At 37.0% G+C, this 18115-nt stretch overlaps 1 protein-coding gene across 6 annotated transcripts in view; it reads left to right on the forward strand.

The window, feature by feature from the left end:
• Positions 1–18115, forward strand: part of MPP7 (membrane palmitoylated protein 7) — a 147728-nt gene that overhangs the window by 42237 nt on the left and 87376 nt on the right. For all 6 annotated transcript variants that reach the window (XM_038162943.1, XM_038162961.1, XM_038162976.1 and 3 more), the window contains exon 4: positions 12285–12403. In XM_038162943.1, coding sequence (XP_038018871.1) covers positions 12285–12403 — 119 coding nt within the window. The remainder of the gene's footprint in view (positions 1–12284; positions 12404–18115) is intronic.

The raw sequence follows: 18115 nt of genomic DNA on the forward strand, positions 1-18115 counted from the left end.
AGGGACATTTCAAGCCAGGAATCAAAAAAAATATGTTTAAGTATGTATATAAGGAACTGCATTTGATTCTTATTTTTAGTAGACTGTACAGGGCAGTGATTTTTTTTCCCTACACATAAAATTTATTCTAGATGACAATATTAATCTTTACAATTAGGGTGTGCGTCTGTTTATTTGTTGCCATGGGGAAGGAGAGTTGTTTGGTTTTAGATGCTTTTTTTTGTCTCCCTATTTCTGTGTTTGAGGGATTTGACTATGACTTTGCCAAACCCTATCTCTGCATACCTTTCTTTTCTCTCCCTCTCCTCATGGAAATGAGTGAGTTGAAGCTGTTAGTATGCTAAAGCTGAGTTTTGGAAGATGTGTCAGGGTCTACTCTGGGCTAATTTTCCACTCTGGTCCTTTGCTTTCTTTATCATGCACTCTTTTGTGTCCTTTCAAAACCTTCCTTAATTTTTAAGCTATTACTTGTTTATTTTTAAAGATTGTAATATGTCCAGAAGTAATAGTCTTGTACTTTCTGAATAAAGAAGGAGAAGGACTTCAAAAAGTAGAAGATAATCCTAATTTTGAAATATTATGTGTTAAAATGCCTCTAAGCATGTGTAACTGTGCTATTTAATCCACATGATGATGCAAACATACCTTTAATAATTAAGATCTGTGTTAAAACTCCATTGTCCCATGAAATGTATAGTAAAACATGATACATGCCGTTAATATCTTGCTGTTAAATAATACTGTGTGTTAAGTCCTTTTTTTTTTTCTGCTTCAAGTTATAAGTTGTTTCTCTAAATAAAAGTTTGCATTTGGAGTGAAAAGAGGATTTTTTTTTTCTTCCACTTTCTTTACAATACTTCCTGATTGGGCTGGTATGCACTTAAGTATTTTTGGGATGGTTGCATCAAACTGTGCTTTCTACCCTGGCTATGATACAGGTGGTTTCTAACTGGAGTCCTGTTTTTCTGCTGTTACTCTCACTCTTAGATTAAAAAGTAGTGATTTGCATAAATTTTTTCCTACCTCTGTTCTTCCTGTGTGGGTAAGCAGTCTTCCTCTCACCCTGCCTGCACAGACTGGTATTGTGACATGTGACAAGTTGAAACTTCCCTGTTTGGGGCACTGAGGACTTGGCAAGTCACTTAGTGGGACCTTTAGGATAGGGACATAACCCTGCTCAGCCTGTTTGCTAAGACTCTCTTTTGTAAATACAGTCAGACAAAGTGCAGCCTAACCTATTTTTGTGTCTGTTAGATGCTGGGTGAAGTGAAAGTAAACCTGGATTTAAAACCAAATGAAAGCGTTCCGTGAGGGCTTGTAAATAGAAATGCATCATTTGTGAATATTGAAAGTTGCCCTGTCATGGGCCACTGGGTATTCAGTCACCAGTATGGGGACATTAATGATTCAAAATGTTTTTATATAGTCTGAAGTATCAGTTCACTGGCAAAAATAGGATTGTGTTCATGATGGGCTGTATTTGATGAGACTAAATGTTTATCTGACTGTGTTCATTTTACTTTGCTTTTACTTTGTCAACAGCTTTTATTAGAAGTGGCTCCATGTACTTGCAGCTGCTTTCTTCACACACATTCTTCATATGCTTGCTTTTGTCTTTCCATGTTTTAACCTATATATTCTTCTGAACACAAGCCATGCCTTTTAAATCTGTTTTGGGGGGCATTTACCAGCCTTTAAGCTATGATAAATAAAATCATGGCTACACTATTTTCAATCTTTAAAAAAAAAAGTTTGTTTTAATTTATTCAGATCGATATAGTGACTTTTAATTTAATCTTACACCTTACCAGATTGATCTGGCTTCACTAACCTAAAGACAGAGTACAAAGGCTTACGTGCAGATGCTTCTTTCTCTTGCACTCTCCATTAGCCATATAGAAAACATATTTTTATATAATAATAATAATAATAATAATAATAATTATAATAATAATAATAATAATAATAGAAAAGCTGCTCATTGTGTAGGACATCTGTGTGACCCTTAAGGTTTATGGTCCTGTCAGTGTCAAGTCAAAGTTACCTTAACGCTACCAGGGTGAGTGGAAGGCTGAGCTCATGCCTCAGGCTGGATCAAAAGCTTTCAAGTTTCTGTTTTGCGAAAGCCTGCTTGCTCCCTGTGTGCAAGCCCACCAAACAGATTTTTTGAAGACTGAACAAGAAGATTTGTGTTTTTGCAGGTAAAGGAAATCTGTGAGATCTGGCGTTCACTTATCTGCTATATTTAGGAAGGTGTAAAATTGCAATTCTGGCTTCGCTGTAGTAGATGGCAGCTTTGTTGCTGACTTTGATGGAGCCAAGATGACATCATTATGCTTTAAGTGTTGTTCTAATGTGAAAAACATCGTTAACTTGTTGCAGATTTCTTTCCTCCCAACACTGTATCAAGCTTGCTTAACTGGCAAGCTTAAAAATGCTTTTCTGTTTGTTCTCAAAAAGCAGTGCATGAATGTGCAAAGCAGACTTCATGTTTTCGTTTCATGTGTTGTCAGCAGGAAAATCACATTTATGGGCCAAGCTTAGGTACCAAATAAAGCTGTGTGAGATTCCTTATATACAATGAAAAATACAAGTCAGAAGCAGTTCTTGGATCTGAATATTGTAAATTATAGAAAGAGAAAATGTGCAAGGGCTTATATTAGTTTCTCCTTGAGCACATAAAGGAGCGAGCACGGTGCCAGATAGTGGAGTTTTCTAAGTATTATAAGGCTGCAAAAGCGAATACATATTAGGTTTTTAATTTTAAAAACCCCACATTTGTTACTAACAAAATTTTAAGTTCATATGGCCTTTAAAATATTCCTGGTTTTCGTCTTTTCGTCTCTGTTTTGTAATAATACTAAATAGATATGTGAAATCTGTTCTAAATGTTAGGTATTTTTCCAAAATGCATTTACAGTAGTGTACTCTGTGATTCTTTTGAATTAATCTCGACCTCTGAAGCTGCATGCTGTTGATGTGGATGTGCTGAATGCTGGTAGAAATATTTTGCTAGGATACTTCATATGGATTGACTTCCCAGTGGTCAGAGACCACTGCAAGCAATGTGAAGTTCAAAGATGATTTTGTAGGCACCTGAAAAAGAAGCTCTCTTGCTTTTATTGTTTTCATATAGATGTCTTCTCTTTATTTACTATTTTATTAATGCATTTTGATCCACTTGTCAGTTTCAACATGATGTTTTCTAAGAGGATTTGATAAGAAAAATGATTAAAAGGTGGAGAAAAAAGTAATAATATGAAGAAAAAGCTGAGTAGTTGGCTAAGCTGAAAGGGGGGCACCAAAAACATCAGTAGTGGAAGAAGGACAAATTAATCTGATGTGCTAAAATTTTAATTTTAGCCTTTTAACACAATTTTCAGGATTTGGAGGAAGATAGAAATCAGCGAGTTCTATTTTTACAGCCTGTTTAAAGAATGCAGCAACAAAAAATGGTGGCCAAAGATCTGTCCATCTCATTGTTATGAGATGAAGAGAAAAGGAATTTAAGAGAGCTGTGAAGGAAGGTTTTCTGGGAGTTGTTCTTCTGTTGAAGGCTGCCAGGGCAAAGGCTTGCAGGGTCATTGGTTACTGCTCCAAACTGCCTTTACTTCCCCACTGGTGTCCTGTGGTGGAAACAGAGCAGAGGGAAAGCCTTCACTTGCCTGCTTTACACCTTTGGTTATAACTTTAGGTATAGGTGTTATAGGTGTGCTGCAGCAAGTTTGGTATGTAAATCCTTTGGCTGCATCACAATTTCAAAGCTGCTTTAATTCCTCAGCATGTTGAGATGCTTAGCTATGGCCAGATATTCATGAAAATGGATGTGACAGCCAAGGCAAAATTTATACTGAATTAATAAACAGAGCCAATATTTTATCCTTGCATTCTTGATTTCTCCCCGTCTCCATCTGCCAGAGGCATTAAATGGCTTTTAGGATAACATTAATTTGAAAGATTTGGGAAAATATGAGATGTATGGCTAGCTTTAATTGCTATCTGATTTAATTTTTAAAAACACAACTTGCTGCTGTTGGAAAGGATATTTATTTTGGTATCAACATATTTGTGATGACTTGGAAAATTAGTTCAAAGTGAAATGAAATTTCTCTAAAATGTTCTGTTTTGTGTTAATATTGCTAGACTGATTCAGTAGTGTGGAATCAGAAAATGTGTGTAAGTATATTTACTGCTGGTAAACTCTTTAAAATGTACAGTTTTTGGACACATTAATTTAAATGGTCTGGCAGCTGAAACAATTTTACCCACATTTTTTGTTTGGTGAGCAGTGTCTAGTTTTGTAGTAAATGTGAAGGCACAATCGCCTGTATGTTTCTGAGCAGAGGCTCTGTTGTATGTGGTTCTGTTGGTTGGGCTGAAAGCTGCAGCACACGGGCCGTTGACAGTTCTAGTGACAGTGGGTGTCCTTTGCTGGGAGCAGGCTGCTCTGCTGTCCCCTCGAGTGTAGCTGTGCCAGCATCCAGGTTAGCCAGCAGAGCCTGCATACTGTGTGCATTTAATGGAAAGTTCTGTGGCTTCTCAGCCCAATATCACATCAAATCCTGCCTCATTTAGAAGAATTGAACCTATTAATGGGAAGGCAGTTTATTACTACTAAGAGGTAATGAGAAGCTTCCCTGCTAGCTGTTAGTTGCCTGTTGTGAAATAGAGGGGTTCAAAATTGATTTTTTTTTTCTTAATAACACATTGATTTAGGAAAAAAAATGCAGCACACGTAAAGAACACCTCAAAGCGATGTATTAGATTTACAGATAAACGATGAAATAATTTAATTATTTCAAATAGTTTACTTTCCTAAACTTACTTTCAAAATAAGGTGATTATGTAGGATCATGGAATGGTTTGGGCTGAAGGGGACCTTAAAGATGATCTAACTTCAAACGCCCTGCTGTAAGCAGGGACGCCTTTCACTAGGCCAGGTTGCTCAGAGCCCCATCCAACGTCACCTTGAATGCTGCCAAGGATGGGACAGCCCCAGCTTCTGGGAGCAGTCTGTTCCAGTGCCGCACCAATCTCACCTCAAAGAATTTCTTCCACATACAAACCTAAATTTCCCCTCTTTTCAGTTTGAACCATTACTGCTTGTCCTGTCAGTACAGTTCCTGACAAAGACTTCCTCTCCAGCCTTCCTTGTCGGCCCCCTTCAGGTGTTGGAAGTTTGTTGGAGGTCTCTATGCACACTCATCTTCTCCACACTGAACAGCCCCAACTTTCTCAGTCTGTCAATATACTTGACTCTTTAAATTTGTGCATATTCCTATATTCTTCTATAAACTTTTAAATCAAGTGTATGTGGCTGCATATATGTGACCGATTGTGTAATGGCATAGCTTGTTTTGAGTGTTAATTCTTAAACTAGGTCCTACAGTGAATCATAACACTGAAATAATATACTGACTTGATTTCAGGCATCAGTACTGCCTAGGATTGTAGGACTTTTTCTTCTACTCTCATGACAGATATATCCTGTATGAGATACATGATTAGCATGTATCTGGACCATGAGAGGTTGAGATACGTGCTAATCCAAGACTGCTCCCATCATTCTTAGACCCAACTGATTTGAAAGTAATGTTGATTTCTATTGTTAGAAGTCTTTTTTCAAGCTCTTAATGAGATATTCTGTCTTCCTTTTGCAGATGTAAAATGCTATGTTTAGTAGTCTTTGCTGCCCCTCCCCAGTGTCAAGAATCTTATAACCTTGTAAACTGTGACTAAAGGGTTAAAACATGGCCAGTGTGCCCAGTGCCTTCCTAGTGCTGGAATGAGTTCTTTCCTGACTGCCTGCCAGGTACTTGCTATTGCCTCCTCTAGGGCTGATGAAGATCAAGATAGAAATACCAAAGACTTGCCAAGCTGATGTCTATGGAAAGGACCAGTCAATTAGTCAGGGTTATTCAAGGTGCCATAGCAGGCTTCATTGGAGGAGACAGGATTAAAAAATAATAAAAAGAAAGGAAAAAAATTTTTGTATGAGTTTTCCACAAGCTGCTTGTTAATTTGTCCTTGATGGGTCACTTTAAATCAGTTTTATGTATATGTTATTCTTGCAGATAAAAGGTGGACTTTTGAATACTCATAAAAGTACATTTTATGAACTTTGAAAATATCCATGTTGACACAGTGTCTAGTAAGTACGTTTTTGAGGGGGTTTGATTTTGAAACAGCTTTGATGAGCCATGCAAGCAGGAACTTTGCAGCAAGTCTTGCCCTGTATGGATGCAGATAGAGATCAACTCTTTAACTTGCATCAGAACGTTGATGGTATGTGGTATGTTAAATCTGAAATGCACATGTTGAGACAAATCCTAAAAGACCAATAACTGTTTCAAACAACTGCGTATTCTTTAGCTCTGGGAGCCAAGTTCCAAAACTAAATACTTTTCCATTTTGAAGGAAATAATATTTTTTAAAGTGATGGGTTTAAATAATTACTTGTTCAACATTTTCTGTCATAACATTGTTTTAAGGTAGGCTGACAAATTTACTGTAGCTTTGAGGAATAAAAATTAGGCATGACTTTTAAGTTAAAATACTATGGCCCTTATGAATATGCAGTCGTGTTCTTTGAGGACACAGCAAAATTCTTTTTTTCATTAGAAAAAATTTACTATATTGGTATTTCTATTGCTCTGCCATATGTAAGGATTTCAGCATTTTACTTTATTTTTGTGAATTAGCAAATAAATCAAAACAGATATTTTTCCCAAGATGCTGATCACTTGCATGTTGTAGTTATACAAGTGCATAATGTAGTTACTTGGTGTTCTGTACTTCGAAAATTTTTTTTTGTAGAAATACTAAACTGCAAAATTTAAAAAAGGTGCTTACTGGAATGAGTTAATCCATTTGGCTCTGCAGAGAAAATTGTTACTCTTTAACTTTTGTAGTGTCAGCAAGCCTATATATTCAGTGGAATTACTTAAGAGAACATAAAAAAAGAATTATTTGTAGCACATAAATTTGAGCGCATAGTGGTCTTTTTACAGCTGGAGTCTGATAGGACAGTGCAGTATGTCCATCCTAGTATGCACACATACTGCATATGTTTTTATTTGAACCTGTGCTTAAATACTTATCTCAAATTTCAGAATGAAATAATTTTCAATATGTGGTGTTAGTGACTTGTTTTGTTATTCAGCAGCAAGGATGTCAGAATAAATGCTTCTACTGCAATGATGCTTGGTTGTGTGCAAGGCAAATGTCTGAGCCTTTGTAGAACTGTAAAGTACAGTTCAAATGTGAAAAAATGTTAGCTTGTTATAAATGGCAGCAAATGGTGCTGATTATTTTACCTTTGACAAAGTGGAAAATTTAAAGGTTGGTTTGTCCCATTTTATTAATACAATAAATTTTTACAGTGTTGTTCTGGGCCTTTAGATATATGTTCTTTAGTGTTTATTATCCCTCAGTTGCTGTAAAAATTCTAGATTTGAAGCCTGGCATCATTGTTCAGAATGCTAATTCAGGAAATTAATTAGCATATGAAAGCAAAGGCACATCCATGTTTCCATTTCTTTCCTTACGCTTACCAAAACAAAGCTGGTGTTTTCTTGTAAGAAAGTGATGGAACGCAGAGACCATATTTTTTATCATTTAGCACTAGTTTATAGCTTCCACAGACTTGTCCTAATAATGAAGCTATGAAGGATATGACAAGAATGGTGATATTAAATTTCTCTAGACTAACAGTAAATTTTTCCATTCTGATGTCAAGAATGTAGAGCATCTGGAATCTGCAATGTGAGTGGTTCAGTACGGGAACAGTTTAATCAATTGCTTAGCCATTTATTCTCCTCCTAGGAACAAGCAGTCTTCTGTAGAATATAACACTACAAAGGAAGCAATTTTCTAAAACTGGAAAAATCTTTTATGTCCTGTTGTTTCTGATTTAAAAGGTTTCCATTGCTTCTTACTCTTAAATCGGATTGCAGGTGCAAATCTACTGTACACATTTTTAAATTGGAATTAGCATTATTCTACATTTTGGTCTTCAGATGAAATAAAACTGAATTGTATTAATTAAGTTTAGAAAAAGGTGAAGATGCTCTGAAGACAGTAACTGCTTAAGTGTGTTGAAAGAACACAGTGTGTTGAAATTTATCTTTTATCCTTTTAGGTGTGATTGCATTGTGATGGGTCTTGGGGTTCCTCCCCCCTGAGCTGTAGGAACAACCAGACTTACTTCCCCTCTTAAAATTGCATAATTGTCTTACATCTCTATGTTTAATGACATTGACAGTTTTTTTTAATGTATGCTCAGGTCTTCTGGGAATAAATTACCTACTTTTAAAAATCAAAATAAATTAGTTTTTCTTGTGTAAGTCATGTTTACAGATTTTTGACACCTGAAGTGTTTTGATAGTAGTAAATTTGAATGGGTTTATGATTCCTTTTGAATATGAATGCTGATTAAACTTAGGCAAACTAGACTAAAAAACCACCAAGAAGCTGAGTAGAGTACCGACAATGTATAATAAAAGCAAAAAAAAAATTTTTTTGCAAGACACTCCCCACACAGTGGTGCCAACATCAGGCTTTAAAAACAACAGGATTTTTTTCTTGACTTTTAATTTTTTTTTTAAACAACTTCTAGATACATTTTTTAAAAAGGTCTTGGTTGTGTTTGTTTACATTGTGGGACCTTTCAAAAAAATGTGAGGTCCAAGCATGCCATATGACTCAAGAAGGTGGGAAACGTCAAAATTGAGACCAAAAGCACAATCAAGGCCTGGCAGGCAGTGGTAGCATTCCGCTTGGAGGTGCTGGTACATCTCACTCTGGCCTTATACAATGAATATGCATTTTTAATTTGCCAAACAACCTGTATTTTAGGGATTATCACTATGACCTTATGGAAAGTTAATTTTTTTTTAATCATATTCAGAAGTGTTCAGTGTGGCATCCCTTCACACTACATAATTGCTACTGGAACAATTTAAAAAATCTGTTTTTAACAGCCTGGCATTTCTTAAACCATTGTTAAACTTGCACTTTTTTCCCATGGCCTTTGGCTTTGACTTCTAGAACCACCTGAGATACTACTTAGAAATTTTGCAGGAGGTTTGAAGTTGATCTGAAACACTCTACTATGAAATTCAGATTACTTCTACTGCTGCATGGTAGCATCTTTGTAGAGTGAGATCTTATAGGGCTGCAGGATTTGAGCTACTGCCCTTCATGTGTAGGAAAGATGTATGTAACAATTGTTCAGATTTGGTAAGTAAAATTAGGACAATATAGTGGTGTCAACTTCATTACCAGTTTACACAAACTTGACAAATTATTGTGTCCCTGTTCACATCACAAACGCACTTTCTTTAATATGCCATGTGCTGATAAAGTCACATGCCAGCCACAATTTTCACTGTTTCTTCACAGTGGAATGAATAACATCAATACATTTCATGTAATTTAGACACAAGTAAAAATCATGTTTTACTTGGAGGTGTGTGTAGAAGATCCACCTACTTTATCTCTTAATAGATAAAAATCAGAATGCTCATTTGAAAATTTTTGATTCTGTGGTACCACGCACCACAGATGGAACAAGAAGAAACGAGAGGAAAGGTAAGCCTGTAGAGGTGCTGCCACCTTCTTCTGCCATTGCCTTCTGGAGTTGAGTCAGGTGATCTATAATCACACAAATTTAACTTTAGATGTATTCTAGATCTTTGTCTTCTGTTCTCTCCAGGTTAATACACTAAGTCTTCCTTCTGCCTGATTTTTAATTGGCTCCTAAATGAAGTTGTTTTTTAATTCCTGGCTACACAGTGTTCAGTTTAGGGAGGAATGTGAAGAGCAAGAGCGTGGTGTTCTCCAGCACACTGCATGGCACAGTCCTCAGCTTCCACTGCTGCAGAGAAGGGATGGAATCTCATTTCCTTCTGGCTGAAAGCTGTAAACACTGGACTCTAGAGCCAAAGCAGGGAAGAACTAGAAGCATGGCCATGATACTGGATAAAATCAGTCAGCACCTGTCTCATTGTCTCCACTTCCTCAGGGGATTTGCACAGATGGGTGCTGTTGAAGCTAGAGTAGTGCACTAGGAACGTGGACACGCGCTTCCCTGGAAGGGGCAATTCAGGGCTCTACAAATGAGTAAAGCTCACAGCAACTTTTGAGCTGGATGTGAAACCTTCATGTGTGTAAGGACCTGCAGGGTTTGGCTTTCCTGGAGTGCTGGCAGGTGGGGTTTTTCTCTGGAGTTTTGTGTGTAAAACCAAAGTCTCATTATGGGCTGATTCAGTCTCTCCCTGTGTCACCAATAGTTAATCCATCAGGAAGTACAAACTTTCATTTTATTTTTCACTAGGGATTTGATTATCAAAGTGTTGAGGAGCAAGTTACAAGGAGAGAATAGTTTTTATAGTTGATTACATGTGGAATTTAAGCAGATCTGATGGATCAAGGAAAAGAAAGCTTACTCTGTTACACACCTTTATTTGAGGGAAGTGTCTGAACTTTCTTCTGAATGACACACAGGAATTGTCCCCAAGCAGTTATGCCACCGTGCAAGGTAACGTTGAAAATTTCTATTCCATTTTCTGACAGCCTTCAGGTTATTTTGAGGTAAATTGATTTACAGTAATGAAAGTGGCCAGGTGTAAAGAATTTTAAAAATTTTTTGAATGAAAAAAAAGGAATGTTTTCATTTTCTGAATGAAGCTGTTTTCATAAATTGTGTGATAAAACAACCATTTTTGCTAAATTCTGAAGTTCTAATAATCTGGGAAGTTGGAGCCACAAGTCCCACTGAGACCTCTTTTCTCTGGCTGTCACCTCAATCAGTGATTGTATCTTGCTAGGCAAAGCTTGATGGTGTTTTTTTCTGTCTGCAAAATTGTAGTAGTTTGAGTTGTATCTTCTTTTTGCAGTATTTCTGAAGAAGAAACAAGAAAAAATTTAAATAAAAGCAGGATTCTAAGAGAAATTAATGGCAACCACCAAAAAATGCTTGGAGCACAAAAAGAATGGATCTGGAAAGAAGTTTTTTTTCCCAGAATATTTTACCAAGAGACAGTAAAAAGATGAAAATATAAATAATCAGAACCCAAAGGTGCTGTATACCATGTTGAAAGGGATATGTACTGCCTGAAAAGGCTGTGAAATTATGTTTACTGATAAATATTCTAAATATTCTAAATCATAAGTTTCAGGGAGATAATAAACATAATAACAATAGGTAACCTGTCATTTACAACAATGTTCTTTTACCAGTAGAATATGTTGTAAATGTGATCTTGTGATGAACAGCAGCACTTACTCAGACTAAAAATAATAACAGGACCGTGTATCTTGGATCCCAGGAGACTGTTGGTGTTTTTGTAGACAGCAGACAGGAGAAAAAGGCATTTTGTCCTTTTTACCCCAAGTAATCCCACTGGAAAATTAAACATGTGCTATGAATTGATATCAGCTCATGCCAGGTTACCTCCCTAAAGAGGACTGCTGCAAACACTGTTGCTACATTTCTTGGACAGCACTTTGATGGTCTGTGTGCACGATGGATATTTTATGCTGTACGCTACTGTGGAACAGTGTGCTACTGTCTGCCCCTCGGAGACCGCTGCTGAGGTGTGCCACAAATAACTGAGAACAGCAATTGCTTTAGCCCTAGAGAGAATCTCAAATACCTGCAAATTAAAAATGTTACTGAAATATTTCTGTGTTCATGTGTGCCTGGGAAAACTGTGTTGGTTTTGTTTTTAAAAATTTAATCCTGCAAAACAGAGAAGGTGCTTTTGTATTGCTGTGGATCCTTGCTGAACACAGGATTGAAAAAAATATTAAGCAATATATTAGCAAGAAATATTTAGAAAAACCACGAACCTTTTTTTAATGGACCACCCTATCCAGTTTCTGTTCTTTTAAGGAAGTTTTTCCTATGCATGACTCATTTCACTCTTTGGCTAACATCAAGGGAAATGGAATAACGATTAAGCAAAGGAATGTATGCTTTTTTCTGGGTTTGTCCTTTTCTCAAAACCTTTATGAATTTTCTGCATAACCTTGTGTAAATATATATGGATGTAGAAGCTTGACAGCTGTGACAAGGTAAAAAGTACCCTGCTAATACTTGTTTCTTAGTAATTTTTTTCTAAATGTTCCTTTTGGTTCTACATGTTAATGTTGTGCTGGATACTCCAGACTCCCTCTTCAGTTAAAATGACATGCTCCAGGCAGCCAATTACACAGAACTGTTAAGTGAAATTAATGAGATCACCCTAGATCACACTTTGTGTTTTATTTTCATTTTATAGGTCTGTACGAGCTGCTGGCTGCATTGCCAGCCCAGCTGCAGCCACATGTGGACAGCCAGGAAGACCTGACCTTCCTCTGGGATATGTTTGGTGAAAAAAGCCTTCATTCACTGGTGAAGGTAAATCACATTTAAGTCAGATTCTCTTTGAGAAGAGCATATGGAAAAATGTTTTGAGCGCCATCTAGTAAACCAGTGACCAAACTGTTGCTCAGTGAAAACAAAACAGCCTTGTTTTAACTCTGTTTCTGGCGGGGTGGAAGTTGTTAAATAAGATATTACCAAAAATACATAGATGATTTCATTTAAGAGTGATGTTTTGGCAGTGTAATGCTAATGCAACAAACATGTGTTGTTTGCCCTTGTTTAGAAAAAAGGAGTACGAAATAGTAGCAGGAAATCTGACACTTCTTTATGGTCAACATTCAAGACCTGGAGTTTAGCTTAAATAAATAAACGTTCACAGCAAAAATTAGAAGGAATATATTTTCTGAGGTCAAGTATGGCAAGAGTTCAGTAGCCACATTAATTTAAAATAATTTCCTTTAACAAAGTCAACTGAAATTCTAGTAAGCTGTTTCTTTTATTGGCTTGTCTCCATTTAATATTGTGTTTTGCTCATAAATATGCTGGACTAAAGTACAGCCTAAAATAAGTTGGATGAATACTTGAGTAAAATATTATGCTACAAAAATGATCAGCACCAAGAAATCAAAGCATGCCGTGGGAGTACACAGAGCTATCCCAATAATCTTAAAATTGTGTGGAGCTGAAAAATGGGACCAATCAGCTGGTTAAAAATATTCCACTCCTACAAAATGGTAAGTATGTCTTCAGTCCCCAGTACAGAGCTAATTCAAGCTGGAAGGAAATTCTGAGGTCTGAAATGAGTCAGTAGATGGTAGTAACCCATGGCATGAATATATCCAGACTTGTGCAGAATTTGTTGCCTGTGTCAATTACTGATCTAGAGGAAGCTTAAAACTGGGATTATTTCTAAGTGGGTTTGAAAGAATCACATTTTCCCATTTTTTTCAGCTATTTTGTTCTGGAAAAAGATGCAATAATGTTGATACTTAGTCAAGTGCTTGGTGATACTCTTCAAAATATCTGAGAACTTACATATAAAAGTAAACCTAAATGCTCTCTGGCATTTGATACGCAAAAGCAACAAACAGTGGAACAGTGCTTGGCAATATTTGCTTGCCTAAAGAATTTCATCAACATTTCTGAAGTGCCATGACTCCCAGACTCCTTGTGGCTTTGCTGCAGCTGTCTGTGCAGGTGGCTCCGAAGATCACTGTAAGAGGAATACCAGTCATCTTTCTGATGTAGGCTGACAGTGGTGTGCATCTAAGCAAAATGTTATGTCAGCTGCTAAATTAGTTTTCTTTCTGGTTTGGGAATTAAAGAAGGCTGGCTAGAAAATGAGTGTGGATCTGTGAAACATTGACACTTCAACATTTGCTCTAATTTTTTTATCAAGGCAAAACCTAACTGTTTTCAAACTCCTTTCACTTACTGCCTTTTGCCCCTCATTCCAAGAGAAGACAGCAGTTAACTGGTTTGCTAACTTGGAGTATGCTCTCAGTTTGGAGCAGTTGGCTTTCCTAGCAGCTCTCCTGGTTGCATGTCCTGGTTATCATGTTGTTTGTTATTGCAGGGTGGATTGGACTTTCTGACTGTAACAGAAAAGAAAGATGAGAGAGTGGATCAGTGAATTGTCACTGTATTGCAATTACAACAAGAAGGCACTGAAATATTCTAACTATCTTCATTATTTATCTTGTGCTCTCTAGGTCCAGAAAGACCAATTAGACATACATGTAACTTTGACCCTGTTGATGCTTCTTTTAAAGTCCTTTTAAGCCTCGCACTATCTTAAAATAGATACAATTCTTCAAATCTCGAAACTGTGTCTTTCATGTTCACTAGTTGTTCTTCTTTAATACAGCATATTAATTTCATTTGAGACAAAATTTCGTAATTGCAGGAATTGAGACTATTAAGAGCGTTTGGTCTGACCCAGTGCATGTCACAGGCTATCAAACCTCATGTTTGATTTCTGTGAAGGTCTGGTATATAAAGTAGGGTATGAAGAGCTTTCGAAATGTTATCTAGTTCATATACTTGCCTCAAGATGGGCTTAACTGTATTGGTATTTGTTTGACCTTTAATGCATTTTTAGAAGGATTATTCAGTATCCCCTCAAGTTTCAATCCCTAGCCTTTTTGGAAAAGAGCTGTAAGAGCAGAAGAACAAGCCCCATTTGTCATGTTTTTCCCTGTTACAAGGCTTCAGGAGTGCAAAATCTTTCTGAGTTCTGGTGTCTTACTTGAAAGACTGTTTTTCCTAGCAGTAACTTCTTAAAGTCAACTGTACTTGCAAAGACAAATGTTTTTAATTCTGCAGACAGAGAATGATGACACATATTTTGCAATAAAAAAAAAAAGAAAAAGAAAAGAAAAAATGTGCACTTGTCTTGGGCCAAGGATGTTCTGATCCTGGTATGTGGCAGTGTAGGAAGAAAATGAGCATGGGTATATTACCAATTTGCACTGATATTTCTCTATTTTTTAATACATTGCTTAATAAAAATTTCTATACCAATCTTCTTACCTTACTGCTTAATAATTTCAGATTTTTTAAAAGAGCTTTTTTCCTAAGTTATGAAATGGATAAAATGCTCCAAAATTATTGGAAAACTTAAGTATAAAAGGAACTTTCTACTTTTTCTACATATATTCTAAGTTTCATGGGTATTTAATTACTATAGCTTTTTCTTCATGGTTGTATACTATAGCATATGGTTTGCTATTCTAGCTCTCTTAATATTGAGAAGAAAAAAAGAAGAAGAAGAGAAAAAAAGCCCCAGACCTTGTCTTGGAGTTCTCTTCATTCAGTATTGTTGGACAGAAATCTATTTGAGAACTTGGATGAGTCTAAGCTGTTCTAAGAAGTCAGAAATGGAAAAGTTGTATTAGATCATCCAATCCATTCCCCTGCAAATACTGGATTGTTCCCTACAGTACATTCCTATTGTAGTTAGTAAAACCAGCAAACACTGATGCAACTGTTCTTGCTGTCCCTTTTCTTCTCAAAGGAATCTGTTGATTAGATTTTCGTTTACAAAGTAAAATACAGAAGAGGGAACCCACAACTCTTGTTGACAGTTTGGAAGGGAAAACTGATTCTGGATAGTGTTTAAAATTTGTTTCTGCTTCCCTCAATTTGTTACTTCGTTGTCTTCTTACATGACTCTCAAATTTGACCAAAAATCTTCAGCCATCTCATTCCTTTTTATATAGCAGAGATCCCATTAATGCTGTAGAGATTTGTAGGATAGAAACATGAGGGGAAGATCCTTCAGGGTACTTACAAGCATTGATGTAGCTGATACCTGAAATAGTACACGTGCTCTGCTTGGATATTTTTGTAGAAAGGATAAATAAAGATGTGCTCTAGCAACTCCTGTGGATTATTTTTAGAGGAGCGGCAAGAATTTCCATGTACGTTTGCTTGCTGTTAGTGCACCAGACACGTTTTACTGTTTGTCTGTTTAGCTCCAGGATGAAGCTTCCACTCACACTGTTGCCTTAAACATTTCTGGTTGTGGATGTAATGCTCAAGAATTGAGCAAATTTTTCTGTTGCACAGCTACCAAAGTATTTAAGAACCAATTGCAGTTTGTTTTTGGCCAACTCAGTACTGTACTTTCCATTATGAAAAAGAAGCCACAGCAAGTGGAGTTGTACTTTCTCTTGATAGGCAAGAGTTTGCACATTAAAAAAGCTATATGTTGCACTAGCAAAAAAAAAAAAAAAAAGCAAACTACTGGAAAAGTAAGGAATATTTGATGAATCAAGTCTGATTTTATTGTAGCTGCATAGTATTTTGATGGCTGGCCCTGCAAAACCTTAATTTGTGCTAATTTTCCTAGTTTCACCTGGATTTGATTTGACTTGAAGTTCTAAGTATATTTTCTGTGTGCTAGAGTTTGACCATGTAAATTGCTAAAAACATATCAAAAATAAACTAGTCAGCTATATCCTGGTGAAATTTCTTTGGCATGTAAACTGAATTGCATGATTACATAGCCCAAATTTTACTGTCATTGTGGTATAGAAGCATTGGAAATTTTCAGTGTGGATACTCAGATTTTTCAATATGTAAATGTAGATGATTTCAGTATACTGTGGTTCCACTTTTCGCAACTAGAAAAATAAAGATAGTATTTACAAAAACTAAGTTGACTAAGGCCAAGTAAAAGGGATTGATTTGACACATCCTTAGTGATAAAATCAACTATCTGCAGATGACGTACTAAATCTTCAGGCTGAACTGTTTGTGGGAAGAGCTGTGCAGGTTATTTTGGCATTTGTGAAAGCTCCCATGGTGCAGCTTTCCCTACCCTGTGATATGTCAGCTGCTCTGTGTCACAGTGGGCGTTGTTCAGAGTGCCGCCACCTTTCTGAAGAAGCCTCTTGAAAAAGACACCTCGGGGCACAGGCACGGTGTGCTCACACTGGGTGATCTCAGCTCTTCTGCGGTCCAGGCAACACAGAAGGAGCGACGGCGTCTTCGTGTGGAGTTCCAAAGAGACTCTTTATTGAGCATCTTCCTCAAAGGGATTCAGAGATGAAAGAGCCCCTCAAGCAGGGAAAACAGGGGTTTATATAGGGATCTTGAGGGGTGGGACAGAACACCAGGGCCAACAGGATACATTGAATCTGCATGTCGCATGGAGGCATGCTGGGAGAAGCCTTTCTTCTCAGCCTAACCAGGAGGCTGTGGCTTGAGGTGTTTTCCCTTCGGAGGAGAGTTGTGGACTCCCTCTTGGCCCACCAGCCTCCACAGTTCTGCAGCCAACGTTCAGGTGTGTGCTGCCCAGATCATGTGCATTCTCCTCCTGTGTTGTGCATCCAAATGGTGCAATGCTCCTGCCTGGGCACAAGCTCAGGCATCCAAAGATTTGGATCTTCTTTCCTTGAGAATGTAGAGAAAATGGACTTCTGATTGTATCAGTTGTAGGTTACAACTAATTGTTCTGAACATATTGTGCTGTATATTTGGTGGGGATGATCCCCAGACTGAGGGAATGACATCTCTTGAGCCTCAGATGGTGGCTGAGGAGAATGTATTAGGTTGTGTAAGGCCAGGGCATGACATGATAAAAAATGAAGGTTGGTGATCATGCTGCGGTAGAGATGGCTTTCTGCATGAAAGGCTGATGATGGAATATGTTGACTACTTCTGCACTTCAAGTTTGAAACTGACATTGAAATACTTTTTGCTGGACATACAAAACTTATTTATTTTTCCATTACTTTGTTCTTCATATATACTTTCTCTAGAATTAATATTTATGCAGTCTTCAAATTTATTGTTCAATTTGTCTATTTTCTGCATGTCTCAAGACTTTTTTTTTTTTTTTCTGTTAATCATATAGAAGAGAACAGGATTTGTTTGTGAGGGGATTTTGGTGGCTAATATATTTGCACATGTTAAGGCAATGATGAGAGTGGTTTCTGATTTCAGGGCAGACAAAACCAGCCACCTCAGAAGGAGCTCAGAGGAGCTCCAGTACACAACAACTGCAAACCTGTAAAATGCACAAGAAGAGAAAGTGGGACTGGGGTTTTGTACCTAACCTCAGTTTATCTAACCAAGTGAGAGGGTTGTGATTTGGGGGGAAAGCACTGGAGAGTTGTATAGACCACCTTGGAGTGGATGGAATAATAGAAACTGATAGCTCAATCAGAAAAATGCTTCTTTGATATTTGAAATCCTTAAGGTTCTTTACTGATGAGTTCTCAACCATATTTATTTTTA

The sequence above is a fragment of the Motacilla alba genome, chromosome 2 (genome assembly GCF_015832195.1).
Source record: "Motacilla alba alba isolate MOTALB_02 chromosome 2, Motacilla_alba_V1.0_pri, whole genome shotgun sequence".
Classification (NCBI taxonomy): Eukaryota; Metazoa; Chordata; class Aves; order Passeriformes; family Motacillidae; genus Motacilla; species Motacilla alba.